This window comes from Seriola aureovittata, chromosome 9, assembly GCF_021018895.1.
Source record: "Seriola aureovittata isolate HTS-2021-v1 ecotype China chromosome 9, ASM2101889v1, whole genome shotgun sequence".
NCBI classification, from domain to species: Eukaryota; Metazoa; Chordata; class Actinopteri; order Carangiformes; family Carangidae; genus Seriola; species Seriola aureovittata.
In genome coordinates, this window is record NC_079372.1 from 8,923,207 (window position 1) to 8,938,630 (window position 15,424).

At 39.5% G+C, this 15,424-nt stretch overlaps 1 protein-coding gene across 1 annotated transcript in view; it reads left to right on the forward strand.

The window, feature by feature from the left end:
* samd10b (sterile alpha motif domain containing 10b) overlaps window positions 1-15,424 on the forward strand; it is a 51,605-nt gene that overhangs the window by 28,615 nt on the left and 7,566 nt on the right. The window contains exons 3-4 of the mRNA XM_056386084.1: window positions 2,962-3,130; window positions 10,060-10,200. Of these exons, the coding sequence (XP_056242059.1) occupies window positions 2,962-3,130; window positions 10,060-10,200 (310 nt within the window). The remainder of the gene's footprint in view (window positions 1-2,961; window positions 3,131-10,059; window positions 10,201-15,424) is intronic.

Sequence of the window (15,424 nt, forward strand, 5' to 3'; positions counted from 1 at the left end):
TGAGTCTTGAAATATTCAATAATTGATCATTACAACTTTATACGCAAAGATCTTTATCTGTTTCCCAGATTTGTTATGAATAATAAATTATCCCCCTCAGTGGATCTAAAGTACATTTTATTTCTACTGTAATGATGTGAATTCCCATGTAGATATTAAAGACAAGCTATTAAAGATAAGTTATTACAGATCAGGTCATCTTTTTAGGACCATACTGTACTGTATTTATTACATTTTTTTTTCCTTTCTCTCTCAAACAAAATAGGTCCCTGGATTATTATGAATCTTCCCACTGAATCTTTGACTGTACTTAAGTTGATAGTGTTGATTTATGCTTTTATGTTATGGGCTGTAGAGCCAGCAGGGAAATCTGCTCTTGCTCCTCTTTCCACTCATAAGTGCAACACACATCAGTTGCCTTATACAAAGGCAGCACACGTGTCAACTGAAGCCCTTAGCATACACCAAACGCATCATGCAAATAAAAGAAGTAGTCACAGTAGAAGTGCCATTTAACATCCTTTTCACTGTCTTCCTTTTTTATGACACAAAATCATCTTCAACTCAGTGTCAAACACATCCACAGTCCCCGCGTCACATACTTCCTATTATGTTTTGCATTTACAATATTAACATATGTTGTGAAAGATTTTCCATTCAAAGCACTTTTATGAACGATGATGTCATATTTTAAAGGAATAGTGTGACATTTTGGGAGATGTGATGGGACGTCAGCAGCCAGTTAGCATAAGACTGGAAACATGGGAGGAACAACTCTGTCAAAAACAAGAAGTTGCTGTTTTATGGTTTGTTATGTGCAAAGCTATTTCTTAGTCAGGTGCAGTAACGCCTGGAGTCTCCACTGAGCTTCTCATCTAAATCTTGGCAAAAAAGAAAATAAGCACATAGTATTTCTCAAAATCTTGAACTATTCTTTTAACTTCCCAATCTGTTCAATTTACAGTTTACAGTCAGCTCAAAATAAACTCACCATCCCCTCAAAAATCAAATCCCTCTCATTTCCCGTGAAGACTCTCAGCCCTCGGGGTCAAAGGTTATGACCTTTGAATTTGGTACTGAGTGGGCAAACAGCAGGTCCTGTCTAGACAAAGATCTATTTGTCTTGTTTACCATACTTAATGATTGTCCTGGCATTCACAGCACCACTCGCTCCAATATTTACCCAACACGATGTGTCAACATGAGGATTGTAAAGATGATAGGGACGAAATCAGCAGGCTTGCAGCTTCACTGCCTTCAGATGTGATGGCCATCCAAAGATGAGGGAACATTTTTACCCTCTCTTGTCCGCACTCAATCATCCATAAGAGCGAGAGCATTTCCACACCTCTTCCAACTCAATCTCAATTAATGATGGGGGTGAGCAGTAAATTTGGGTTATTAAAATGGCTTCAGCGCTCCATTGAGTCAGGGTAGAAGTATGTGTGTAATTAGGAAATGAGCAAACACACTGGGGCAGAGAAATGGAGTTGTTTTCAATTACGGCCTACAAAGCAGAACACAGCGAGTGGACCAGCCAGAACATGAAAGGGCTGATTTGTGCTTAAATTGACAGGAGGAGATCTCATTCCCCAGGCTTGCAAACATGTCAATAGTTATGAACCTGTGTCTATCACATACTGACACGTGACAAGGTGTTCTGGGAGTTAGTTTTTGCATCATTAACGAGAAAGCAGCGGGGAGAACATTACATATGAAGCTACAAGGGTGCGTGCATCTTGCATTTGTGTGTATGACATTTCGGCATACATAATCCCATTAAAAGCAGTCAGTTATGGAGTGGAACGTTTGGCAGCAGTTCTGTGTTTTTCTGCTGAAAATCAGCCAAGTCCTTTGTTGTCAAGTTGGCTCAGTCAGAGCATGAATGAATGATTAGATATGAGAGTAAGTCACACAAGAGGGAGAGAGCTGAGGGGGACAAGGAGATGGTTTTGTTTTCTCCCCATATGAACTGGTTGTGACTTTAATAATGTCCATATTAATTCCCTGCACATGGCCATGGCACACAAAGAACGGGTTGCTATCTGGCAACTTTCAGGGGTCAGAGAAAAGTGTGTAGAGAAGAAGAAGAAGAGGAAGAAGAAGAAGAAGAGAGAGAAAAACAGAATGAGAGGAATAAAGGTGTGATGTTGAAAGATAAAGATGACAGAATCACACTAATACTATGCAGACTGCATAATGAAGGCGGTGCTGTCAGGGAAAATCACCTCCAGTATAAGCCCATACCAGCCACAATACGACCCAACATCAGCGCCCGTGCTGGTAGAAATAATAGATGGAATGTAATTACTGCATCAAGATATGTTGTTGACAGAGGGGTGAAGCACAGAATTAAAATAATGTAATGTGTGAGAAAATATGGTGATGCAGTGGAAATTTGCATCATTCCCTCCAAATTAGGGTTGAGAGGTGAAAAACCGGGCGCTCCATTGAATCAGAAGAACAGCATCTGTTTGCCCTTTAGTGTCTACAAGCTTTTAAACCTTATGTTCACTCATACGGTGGCTTACATTTGGGCTTCATTTAAGCTCATTATGGGAATTTCAGTTGTCTCAAACAAGAGAAAAGAGTAACCTTTTCAAATTATTACACGGTAAAGGTAACACTACAGCACACGTTTGGCTTGTATCTCTGATAAATGTGAGCTATAACACAGGCTACACAATACTGTGCAGACCTCTAATAAGCTGCTTTCTATTACATGACTTTATTTGCACTCCGTACATTTTCTATTTGTGATTTACTAAACTACCAGAGGGGATTTTGTTGCAAACTGTGACATTAGAATGAATCATCCAAACAAGAGCAATTACAAAGTGATTATGTGAAAACAGTGAGTACATCTTAAAGTAAAATAAAGAACCTAGTATATGACGTAAGTTTGAACTGCTACAGTACACTGGTAAATATATAACTTTCTGCCTCTTGTTTTGTTTTTAGTTGCGTCCAGGAGAAGCCTTCACTGTGTATCACACCAGTCCTACGCTGTCCAGTCTGTCCAAACCTGTGGTGCTGTGGACTCAGCAGGACGTCTGCAAGTGGCTTAAGAAACACTGTCCTCACAACTACCTAACCTATGTAGAGGCCTTCTCTCATCACGCCATCACAGGTACAGTCCACAACACATGAAGCCGAATGATCTCACACACACACACACACACACACACACACACACACGGTGCTGTCCAGCATCATTTCCTACTGAAACCATATACTTACATTGATTCTTTTGTTGTATTAGCTCATGATGTCTACATCTACAACTTAATAGTGTAAAACATATCAAACTGACCCAGTGGTCTTACAGAGGTGTTGCCTGATGTTTAAGGATAGGTTCAAGTCTAATATTGATATGGCCATAAAAACATCAGCCTTAAAGTTTTTCACTTTGAACACAACTATACTGTAAGAAATTGGCGATGGACACAGGTTGCGTCTGCTTTTATGAAAGAAACAAGAAGCACTCCATAGATTTCCGCTGAGAGATTAAAAAAGGTGTTGCAAATAGTGGTCCAAAATGGACAGATGTACACTGTTTTCGAAGTAGAGAGAGTTCTGTTTCATGTTCAGCTCATTTCTCAGAGGATGATGAGCACAGGAGGAGGGTTGTTGTGAGAGAAAGTCTGAGGAGCCTGGCTGTGCCACCACCATCTAAACAGTTTAGACACATTCATGTTGGTAAGTAGGACAGTGACATATCCAGAGCAGCTCGCCTACAGTACTATGTCAGTACACTGACATTATTTGCCTCAGCTTTGTGGGAATAAATGTGTGTGCAAAGATATAGATTGATATCTTCCATTTGCCGTACAATGCAAATTGCTCCTCCACTTCAGCATAACTACTTTTGTACTGCATTTCTGATACACCACATGCGACCATTAAAAGGTATCCCTCCGCCACAGCTCAGATGGGAACTATACTATCCAGGGGAAACAAACAGGGGGAAGCTTGTGTTAAATTGACCGTAACTTTGAAACATATTGACTCGATTCAGCTCAGTGGGACTGCTGAAGTTTCACATGACCCTCGGCCAAACTTCGGAGTGCAAACTCAGCCAACTCAGCCAAACTTTGGTGCAAGGGCTATGTATTTTGTCCCCCATTTCTTACAGCGTAGTCGCATAGAGAGGATGAGTAGTTATAGTGTCCAAGACTGTTATCAATATTAAGATACACTTGAAAAATTCTGAAACTATCCTTTAATATCCTAAGACCTGGTGCGTTGACCCCAGTGATGCGCCTTCGGGCTAAGACATTGCAAACCAATGCCATAAAAGGCTTACCAAATCTCACACAAGTATTATTTTTAGGTTTGTGGATCCACAGCTTAGCTTTTTCAACTGGAAACAGGTTTACACCCAAATCTCTCCAAAGGAGATTTAAAAGTCATTCATGTGAGGTGACGAAAGGAGTGCAGCCTATTTTTGGAGAAGAAAGCGAAAGCTGTGGAAAATATGGTAGGTTATCGTATTTCGAGTTCAAACAACACTCTCTCTCTCTCTCTCATACACGCACGCGCGCATTTATTTGTTAGTGAACCCATGCATGTGCAGATACACACAGACCACAGCACCGATGGACACACATGAGCAGGCGCACACAAACGTGTATACACATGAACGCAAACGCACATTTATTCGTACACATCCCCAGCCTTGACAGACCAGACGGCAGAGCGGCTTCTTTTTTAGTGTCTCGCAGAGAACAGATTGCTCCTCTGTGCCGTAGGGTTAGCCACCACTCACTTAACATCCGCAAGTACACACATACACACAAACACACAGGCGCATACAGACACATATATATATGTACACGGTGGGTTCAGGGATAACGCTGCTGCCACCGTCACAGTTGCAGCAACTCTGATCTGATCATTTTTATTTATGTATTCTCAAACAGAGAGACAGAGAGAGAGGCTGAGATCCAATTATCCCTATGTATTCACTTGCTGTTGTCCAGCTGGATTTTATTTTTGCGTGGGTTATTAGCTCCGAGTGTTTTCTTGTGCAAATGTGGGATGAATATGTGTTTCTGCTGTTGATGCGAATGATCAGTATCAAAGAATCGCATGATCTATATATAAAAACTCTGCCTTTTTTCACACACACAAGGAAGTTCTCGTCAGCAGTTGAGAGATGGATTCTGTTTCTGTATCTTAGTTCAGTGACCCAAAAGTAATAGTTTTTCTCTCAGTCTCTCAGTGAGGGCACCATTATAGTGAAACTGCCTGAGGTCAGTGTAGCTTCCTCAGTGTCTCTTGCTCTTGCATTTAATTGGTTCGTTAAGATTCATGCTTTCCTCTTTCATCATACTTTTATTCATTTTGTCATGACTGTTTTTATTGTTCTGTCTGCTTTTATTCCAAATATGTTGTAGTAGACCAGGAGCTGGTCGAAAGCAGGAAATAGACTTGTCAGTGGATGTGTGAAATACGATTATAATTCACTTTGACTGCACAGTAATGTAAGTGGAGCTTTCAATCACATGAACTGGGTCTCCTTTTAATCACACCTTGTGATTTGTTTGTCCTTATTGATAAGTGAGCTGGATGAAGCAAATTCAAAACACGTCACTCTCTCACCCACTTGCTGAACATGTTTGAGCCAAAGAAAATTTGAGGTTGGCCCAGACCTGAAACCTTTGGGTTTTTTTGACAATTATGAGAAATGTCCTTTATTTTGAATATTCTAGGTTGTGCAGCTTTATACTACAGACAGAAATGTTGTACTTCACTAAATTAGTTTGACAGCTGTAGTCACTAATTATAAGTTTTGTTAAACATATAACTGATTGTTATTCAATATGCTACCTAAACATATATCATAGGTGTAGTTTGTACATGAAAAGGGCTATTTAGCATAAGTGCTTTTACTAAACATTATTTTTAAAGGTGTATTTTCACAGTGTGGTATTACTGCTTCTACTGTTTACTGTTTAAACAGTGATCACTGTGGCCAAAAATGGCAATTACAGGATAATGCTAAATGCTAAAATGTAGTGAACCAGTAACACAAGTGAGTCAGCAAACTTACTCAATCAAGTTACACACCACTCAGCAATAATTACACTGCAACTAGCTTATATCAAAAGTTTGCTAACATTAGCCGCTATAAGGTACCAGTCATATCACAAGTGAAGGCTGTAGCAGGAAAACCCCAGAGTGTACTGAACTGAAGAGGGTTGTGTTTCATTGCTTAAGAGTTGTTAAAGAATAAATTTCCATCTTCTTCTTTCAGCAGCTATATAGTGTCATTTTAAGTCAAATATCTAAATACTTCTTGCACAACTGTAGCAGACTTTATTAGTAGTAACTGCAACACAGTATAAGTTATGGTTCAGATTACACTCATTGTTGGCAGACTGTGAAAGTTGAAAGCCTGGCAGTGAAAGGGGTGCGGTGGTGCGAATGTGATTTAGTGACAGAGGCCCTGTTTATTAATACCCCCAGGTATTAATAGCGTGACCTGTATCTAGATGAGTTCTCTGAATAATGGCACAATTGCAGTCACACCTGGTGTTTTTATTTATTTATTGCTATCTACATTCTGTCCACACCGCGATGAGGAATTGCAAACATATAGTAGGTCAGCAGGTTGGAAGACTTCAGCTGTCAGACAGTCATTAATCTGTCATCTGCTGTCCTCAGCTCATGTGCAGATACTCTCTCAGGACTGCAAGCTGGACTGATTGCATTTACAGACTGAGATCTGATCATAAAGCAAGGTAGACCACTGCCAGATGTAGTCCAGCTGCTGCTGCATGAATTTACACCTCGCATTAATATTATGTTTTCCTTATCAAGGTAATATATCCTGATCCAGTCACAATTTTATACCGGGTTTATATGGCAAATAAGCCAGATAGGGTGAAGATATAGGGAGAACATACAGTACATAGAACATATACTGGAAGTGAAATAAACTGAGTCAAATAGTAAATGCAGTCAGAGGGCTACACACTCAACCTTTATGCTACTGTATATACAAACTGACAGAAATGTAATACAGTATGGAGGCCTTCAGGGAAAGCATGGGCTGAATTGGTCTACTACTAAAGGTTTAATCTAAAGCTTGTTCTTTTATAAGGAAAGCTTTACCTTCCTCTCTGTTGGATTGTTTTTCAGTATTTTAAGAGTCATTATTCCCTTAGCCAAGGCAGAGCTGCTTCCCATTTGCCCACGGACATTGTTAATAAGCAGTTTATTTTGAAGCCAAATTGAGAGAAGCGATCTCCATTGAAACAGCTTTTGTTTTTGTGTCTCTTTTCTCCCTTTGACAGCACTACTTTCCCTATCTGCAGGCAATTATTAGGAGCTGTATTAAGTCTGTCTGAGGGGAATTGATTTGAGCTCCATTCATCTGCTTTGTCTCATTTGTATACACACACACACACACACACCCACCCACACACACACACACACACACACACAAACACGCACACAAACACAAACACAGAGACCAAGGGCAGTGGTTTTTCTAGGACGCACCGGCATTGCTGTAGGGGAGATGGGGTGAATAGGTTGATGATGAGTGTGTCGACAAATACAGAGAGTGTGTGTGTGTGTGTGTGTGTAAAAAAAATTACTGTAACTGTGTACAAAATAAATGGAAAATTATTGTTCTTGTATCCCGTAGGTAGTTGTCCTCACACTCAATGGATTGTTCCAGTTTATGTACTAGAATCAGAGAGCACCTGGACTCTGAAGAGAAGTAAATAATCTGTCAACAGTGCCATATGTGCACACACACGCACGCGTGTGCGCGCGCGCACACACACACACACACACACATATACACACACACAAACACACACACATACATAGACACAAATATCCATTAAAGCATTATGAAAGCTAACTGGTTTGTCATGGCTTTGTCTCCCAGGGAGTGGAGCCTTGCCCACAGTAGAGGTGACTATTGTGTGTATTGTTCCAGCCCATCTGGTTGTAAGGCAAAGACTGGCTGACAGTTCTGTCCTCATTTTTGCTTGTTTGGTTCCAGTGAGAGATATATATCACATCTCAAAGAGATGTCATGTAAAAAAAAAAAAAAAAATTATAATGATTGCTTCTTCCTTGAATAAGGTTCAGTAGCCTGTCTGCTGCCTACAAAGTATCAATCACTCAATTGTAAGGAAGCTTTGTTAAAGAAAAATGTCATTCCAGTAGATAGAAGAAACTGATCAAAGTACAAAATTTAACTCTTACTTCAGTACCTCTTCGAGAGATTTAATACAGAATTTTCTAAACGTTCAATACTTTAATCAAATGTATTTTACCTCCAGAGGGTACGTAAAGCTCTATGCACAGTGGAGTAGTTACATAAAAGAAGAAAATGAAGATTGAAGCAGACAGAGCTGCAGTTTGATTTGTGAGAGTGCATCGGTCAGCAGATGAGTCAACTGAGTCGCACATTTGAAAACAAGGGAAGACTGTCAAGAAGTCCTGCCACAGAAACTAATGATGGAGAAAAAAAACAAACAAGAAAAAACAGTTCCAGTATACACTCATATGGCTTTACAAAACCCCAAGTGTTCTTCTTGGGGTATTGTAGTATTATAACTGTATCAATTTGTGTTACATTTTTCTTGACACATGCTTTCAGAAGCACTTAGCCCAGCCCCGGGTCCACTGAGGGTCACAACCAGACTCACTTCAGTCTATCACATGATTACACGCACACTGTCTGTTCTCCAGCCTGAAGCCTGTCTTATAAAATATGACTGCCGACTCCCTATTAAGGATATTTATGTTTCATGGGCTGAGAAAAGAGACAGCGGACAAAGGACTGCAGTTCTCCTTTCATGTACCTTTCTCTGCTCTTCTTCTCTTTTGTTCTGTTCCCTTCTTTCATCTCCTGAGCTCTTTGCACTTTTCTAACAGATATGCTTATTAGCTGCCATGGATAAATATGCGATAAATGTGTGCGTATGTGTTTGTGTGTGTGTAGGTGAGAGAGAGAGAGAGAGAGAGAGAGAGAGAGAGAGAGAGAGAGAGAGAGAGAGAGAGAAAGAGCCTGTTTACTATATGTATGAAGCACATACTGTACGTAACTCGGGGTGCTTTTCCTCTGCAGTACACACATAATGCACAGACAGAAAAATAAAGAGAAAGACCGAGATACAGAGGACGTACTGATGAGCAAGGGAAGGAAATGGGAATGAATGGAATGATACAGAGAGTGAGCTGTATGAGTAATGAGTCTAATTATGATTTGGGCACCTTACGGAGCTGCTGTAGGTATGATGGATTCCTCTTCTGTCTGTATCGGTGAAGGACATAGCTCCCCTACCCATAGTAACCTGAGTGTGTGTGTGTGTGCATCTGTACCACACATGCATGTCTTAAAGTTTTTTTCATATTTCCTTTGTGTTTGTGTGAGTGCAGCTTAGTTGTAAAAGCTCTTTACTGTGGCTAATGGTATGTTAAATGTGTGTGTCCCCAGGGTTAACTGCCAAACTCTGTAGTAAAACTCAGCCACAGAATAGAGCCAGCCTCAGTAATCCTCCCCATGCCAGCCTCTTTACTGCAAGGCTGCAGTGCTCACCACAAAATACACACCTTACCCCTGGATGTAAATGAGAAAGTGTTATTTGGCAACACTTCACTTAAGTCACTTTGAGCCCCCCAGTTTTGCATTTATAGGACACTTTGTGAACATTTAGTTAATGCTTTCTAACACACTATAATGCAGTTGGAAGGAGAGATATGTATTTAGTAATGTAATATAATGTGCAGTTGTAATTATATGAAATATGCCTGTATAGAAGCAGTTATTGTTGATGAATACTGTGCATGAATAAACACTTCAAAATCTTTATATCTTCTTACAGCTACATTATGTTATGAATCATCTATTAGATGTTAGAGTGGTTATAAATGGGGGGTTAAATATGAGAACTTTTCACTCATTTTCACAGACTAAATCAAATTACTAATTAATTCCGCTTTTATGGAAACATTAATACTGTGCAAAGAGGGCGATTTCTCTGAATTAGTGGAGAAACTTAACCCATTCATGCCTACTCCTCCTGGCAGGACGGGCTTTGCTGCGTTTGAATGGGGAGAAGCTAGAGAGGATGGGAATCGTCCAGGAGACGCTGAGGCAGGAGGTCCTCCAACAAGTCCTCCAGCTGCAGGTCAGAGAAGAGGTCCGCAATCTGCAGCTCCTTAGCAGAAGTAAGTAACAAGACAGTGTGTGTGTGTGTGTGTGTGTGTGTGTGTGTGTGTGTGTGTGTGTGACCATGTTTCTGTGCATTTTTTTTTTTTAGTATTTTTTCTGTGTGTTCATGGGAGAGAGGGAAAGACAGAAACTGACAAGCAGGGGGAGAGCAGTTGGGTTTTGGCTAAATTGGAAGGAGGCAGACTGAGGCCATGCATGCCTGCTGTGACATACGTGGAGTTGGGCATCCAAGTGCAATTGTTTGTGGCTGTGTGTGGGTTTTATTGATGGGAGCTCTTGATTTGCTGCCCTGCCTCTGAACGATGGCTTCGGTAAACACTTTTATTATCTAGCCATCAATAAACTGGCTCAGTAAATCTCTGCTGACCTGGATTCAGCAGCTCAGGCGGCTGGCTTCTTGCAAGCTTGTGTTGGCTGTTTTGGCCATTGTTGTGGGTAGATGTTTTGTGGGTTCATTGACAGCTTCCAATCATCAAAGTACAATGTCGACACAATTTTGTTTCTCTATATAGAACTGGATTTCAAATGCTCCCTGAAGACTTTATAAAATCCCTCTAGTTTTGCAACAAAACGTTCCCTGTAGCTACCTGGATAAATACTACATATGTATCGATTGGAGGGAAAGTTATCAACAATTCAAGCAACCACACACACACACACACACACACACACACACACACTACAAATAAAAAACTCTTCAGTGGTATTAATAAAGGCACATTTATTGTTTTTTGATAGATAGTGTGGTGATCCAAACACACTGAGAACCCTCTGGTTATTTCACTCAGGTTTTCCTTTGGGCACCATAATCTTCAACAACATGATATATATTCAGCAGCAGTGTCCTGGCTGAGCTCATTCCCCGAATAAAAGGAGATCGGCAGCGTTTAAAGGGGATTGCAGCTTGCTTGTTGCTGTAGTTGTTTCCATTGTTCTCAAGAGTAATTCAGGACTGAAACTAGAGGCAAATTAAGTGTGTGGATGTTTTACTGTGCTCCTCTTATTCACAGGGAAATCCTCAAGAGCAGAGCCTTTACTTCAAAATTTGAAGAAATAACTAGCAATAAAAGCATTTGCTCTAAATAGTCCAATCTTCCTTGACATAAGTGCTTTGGACCGAAATAGAATAATGTGTTAGTTCGGTCAAAGCTGTGAAGTTGTTTTTGCCATTAACTGATCATTATGAAGTGATGGTGCTGGGGCTCTTACAACCACCAGTTACATTCAAACAAGTGAATGAACAAAATGACAAGCTCACACTCTCACCTTCTGATCACTCATGCTGAGAGTGGTGTTCTTTTCCTGCAGTCTGCTTTGCAGTAAGTTTTTGACCAAAATTATAGAAAAATAATTCTGGTTTGATCTCCATTTTAATATTTCAATGACCCACCTTTGGGATCGCAAAGTGCTTTTTAGACACAATATCAACTACTGCATGTATGGATGGAGTCACAGATTTTGTGAGAGCTCAACAAAATGAAACGGGTGTGTGAGAGAGAAGGAGACAGAAAGAGGTCAATCTGTACAGACTGAATACATAAATAAAAATGGTACCGATTCAGCTGGAGTCATAGAATAGCATAAAAGCACATAAAATAGGCCTAAGTTAAGCAAAGCATTTTCCATAAGAACCTTGAACCATGTGATTATCCAACTGCAGTAAAAAGACCAATAAGAATACAAGGCTGAATTGGGCTGTGATCCAATTATAATAAACATAAAAAAAAAAAAGAAATCATTTAATTCTCATTCAGTCCCATTTTCGATGCACTGAGGTAACAGGAACCACAGGGCTCTTTCTTTGAGGTGTAAACTGAAAATCTTTTGAAAATCATTTCGATTTACTTTTTTTTTTTTTTTAATTTATTTATTTTTTTTATTGATGGATTTTCTTTTTGCCTTAGTGAATAAGTGTCACAAGAGAGTGACACAATGCATCAAATGCTCCAACTGCCCCACCAAATTGTTCCACTTCATCCCCAAAATTTAAAAAATAACTGAAAAGTAGGGATATTCAGCATTTTCCGATTACTGGTATCGTTTTTTTTTTTTTTGTTTTTTTTTTTAAACTGACAACCGACTTAAAAATGCACTACTTTGGCTTTGATGCAGCCGCCTGTCTCTAGTCACTGAGGTCTGCAGCAATGTCCCGCCCACAGCACATCTGATTGGTTACACATCATGAGTAATAGCCTATTATGCTGAAGGCTGCTGTGTACACAGACAGTCACAGATTAGAAAAAGGGAGCTGAGCAATGTGTCGAAGGTAAGACAGCAACCATCACTGAAGATGTAATAAACACCACAATCCTCCACACTGAAGTTACAACACCATACTCTGATGAACAAGTTCATCTGTTGATCCAAGACACACCGAGCGAGAGAGAGAGAGAGAGAGACTAGCGCTGACTGCTAAACTAAAGTAACTAGCTGATCTGAACAGCATGTGAACAACTGCTGAGTTAGTGAAAGTCACTAAAAAGGAGCAGAGAGCTCTGCGTGCTGGCACAGAACTAGTGTAAGTTTAAATGTACAGAAGGTAGTTAGTCACTGTGATGAAGAAAATGTTAACTGTTTTCAGACAGAGCAGCAGTAAACTACCAGTAACAGATACTCCAGAGACTGGAGATGAGACACTATCCTGACGTCAGCTGTCACTAACTACTGTAACTGAAAAGACATTTTACTACAGTAGAAGTAAAATCACTGTGCAAAAATGTTATCAGATAAAATTACAAAGTAAGTCAGTTAAAATGTATCTGAGTAAATGCGTTATATTTTTAAAATAGGGAGGGGAGCGGTAAAACATGTTATGGTGATAATAATAATAATATATGATAAAAATATTAAATTAAATAGCATCTTTAGGCTGCCAGGTGCATCAGTTTCCATATGAGGACAGCACCGAAATCAACCAATAAATTCCAAATTAAATACATTGTGGGCTTATGTATTATTAGATTCTATGAATTTAGTTTTAGGTAACATAAACCAGTGCATGTTATAGCTTACAGCTCTAAATAATGCTCAGAGTAGCCCAGTAACAAGTCTCGAAGTCACGACAGTTAGTAACCAGTCAACATCTCTTAATGGCTCCCCAATCAAAGCAGTCTAGAACCGGGCCTGACTTTAAACCAGCGAGATCACCAGAACACTCAAACTCTTTATTTTGTCTGCTAATTTATTGTTTCCTCTCTTATCATTTTTGCTCATTCCTCTTAGACACATGGTGGGAAAAGTGTTTTTGGTGAAATTCAAGCCAGTCAAGCATTTTTGAATTGAATGAAACTGATTTAAATTGAGAGAAGGAAAGCAATTGACTGGTAAAGAGAAAGAATGAAATTGCTGTTGGACACTTCTATTGATAGAGCAATGCAAATGCAATTTGCCAGTTCAGCAGGCTATGACTCTAAGCTATAAGGACAAGCTAATTTAGTGGCCTCATAATAAAACACCTGAGGTTCGCAGGGGTGGAGGGTTACTCAGATGTGACAAAGGTAGGACATCCTGGCGTCTGAAGGAGTGATAATGGGGTGTTTCAGTGCTGAAAATGAAATGAGCAGTGTGATGAGGTGGTGATAAGGTGGAAGATGAGGGCGGAGGTGATGAAGGTTTACATGTGGACGGGAACATTTAAAAAATAAATAAATAAAAAATTAAAAATTACCATATAATGACAATCCTGTCACAACCATGTCTCGTAGAAATTCAGTTTATATACAGCTGAACTGCAACAGCAAATACATTTTGTAGGACTTGTAACTGTGATTTATGGTAATGTTTTGGCACTTCCTGCACTTGGCTATCGTTAGGGAAAGACCAGTGTCCACAGTGACTTGAGATTCAATGTGTTAATTTGTGCTCTTTGTTCAGCCGTCACCAGCCCCAATCACCTCCTGGTGACTCCGCTGAGTTCATAAATTTAGCGGTTCATTCATTCATTCATTCATTAAGAAACAATGCCTCTGAATATAATCCAGCCAGCAATTATGTTTCCTACAAGACGTATTCGCTGTTGCAGTTTAGTTTCATACAAATGTCATTTCCAGGAGACGGCATTGCCTGTCATTATCTACAAAATGACAACTGACACTTCAGTAAGGATAAGCTAAGCCACGTCTCTGCATCTCTGCCGTCTTTCAAACTCCTGAACTGAATAAGGTCTATTGAAAAAAAAACAAGAAAAACTGCAAAGGCAATCAGCATCAAATTTCTCTGAATGAGTCATGCAGTATGTACATAATTTCAGTCGTGTTGGCTTGTGGCTCTAGAGATGGCAATGTCAATCAGTCTGTCGGTCCACCACTTTCATCCAGACTGAAATATGTCAGCAAGAATTTGATGGATTGCCATGAAATGTTGTACATACATTCAAAGTCCCAATAGCCGACTGACTCTGGTGTTCCCCTGACATTTTATCTTTTCAGTGAACTATCTCAACAACTATTAAATGGATTGCCATGAAATTTTGTACAAATATCCACAGTGCAGTCAGGATGAATGCTACTTTTATGGTCTGCTTACATTTCCTGTAGCAACAATCTTCATGCTTGAAACTCTTTGAGGAGCAAAGCAGTGCTTTAAGTGAAATATCTCAACAGCTATTGGAGAGATTGTCATCTGATAGCTGTTATTTGTGTTTAGGGCTAGTTAGAAAATGTCAATATGCTGACAAACTAATCTAAGATGGCAAACACAGTAAACATTAGACATGCAAAACATCAGCATGTTAATGCTGTCATTGACATTTCACTCAAAGCACTGCTTTGCTCCTCAAAGAGTTTCAAGCATGAATACAGACTCTTACAAACGGTGGGCCTTGGTAGATCTAGCCCACCTGTAGCTATTTTAATCAGGTAAGGGCTCTGAGTTCTTTAATCCAGTTAAACAAATTTACAATATAGAATACTTGAGGTAAGATTTTTTTTCTTCTGTATATACACTTTAAAGTGTCCCAAGTCCCTTTAATCACCTCTAATGATCTGTAAAACACTAATTATTAAGTTTGTTTACTTAACCCTTATACCAAGTCTTCACAATGAAATAAACTGTTAACCAATGACCATACTGTAATATTGATATTCTCTTATGCTTAGATACTTCTAACCAAAGGAAAATCACACATCAGACTGGAATCAGTTTACCAGTAAAGAATGGATGACATTTTACTTTTGAATATCTAACAATAAACAACAGGGAATTAAATATAGGCCAATACCT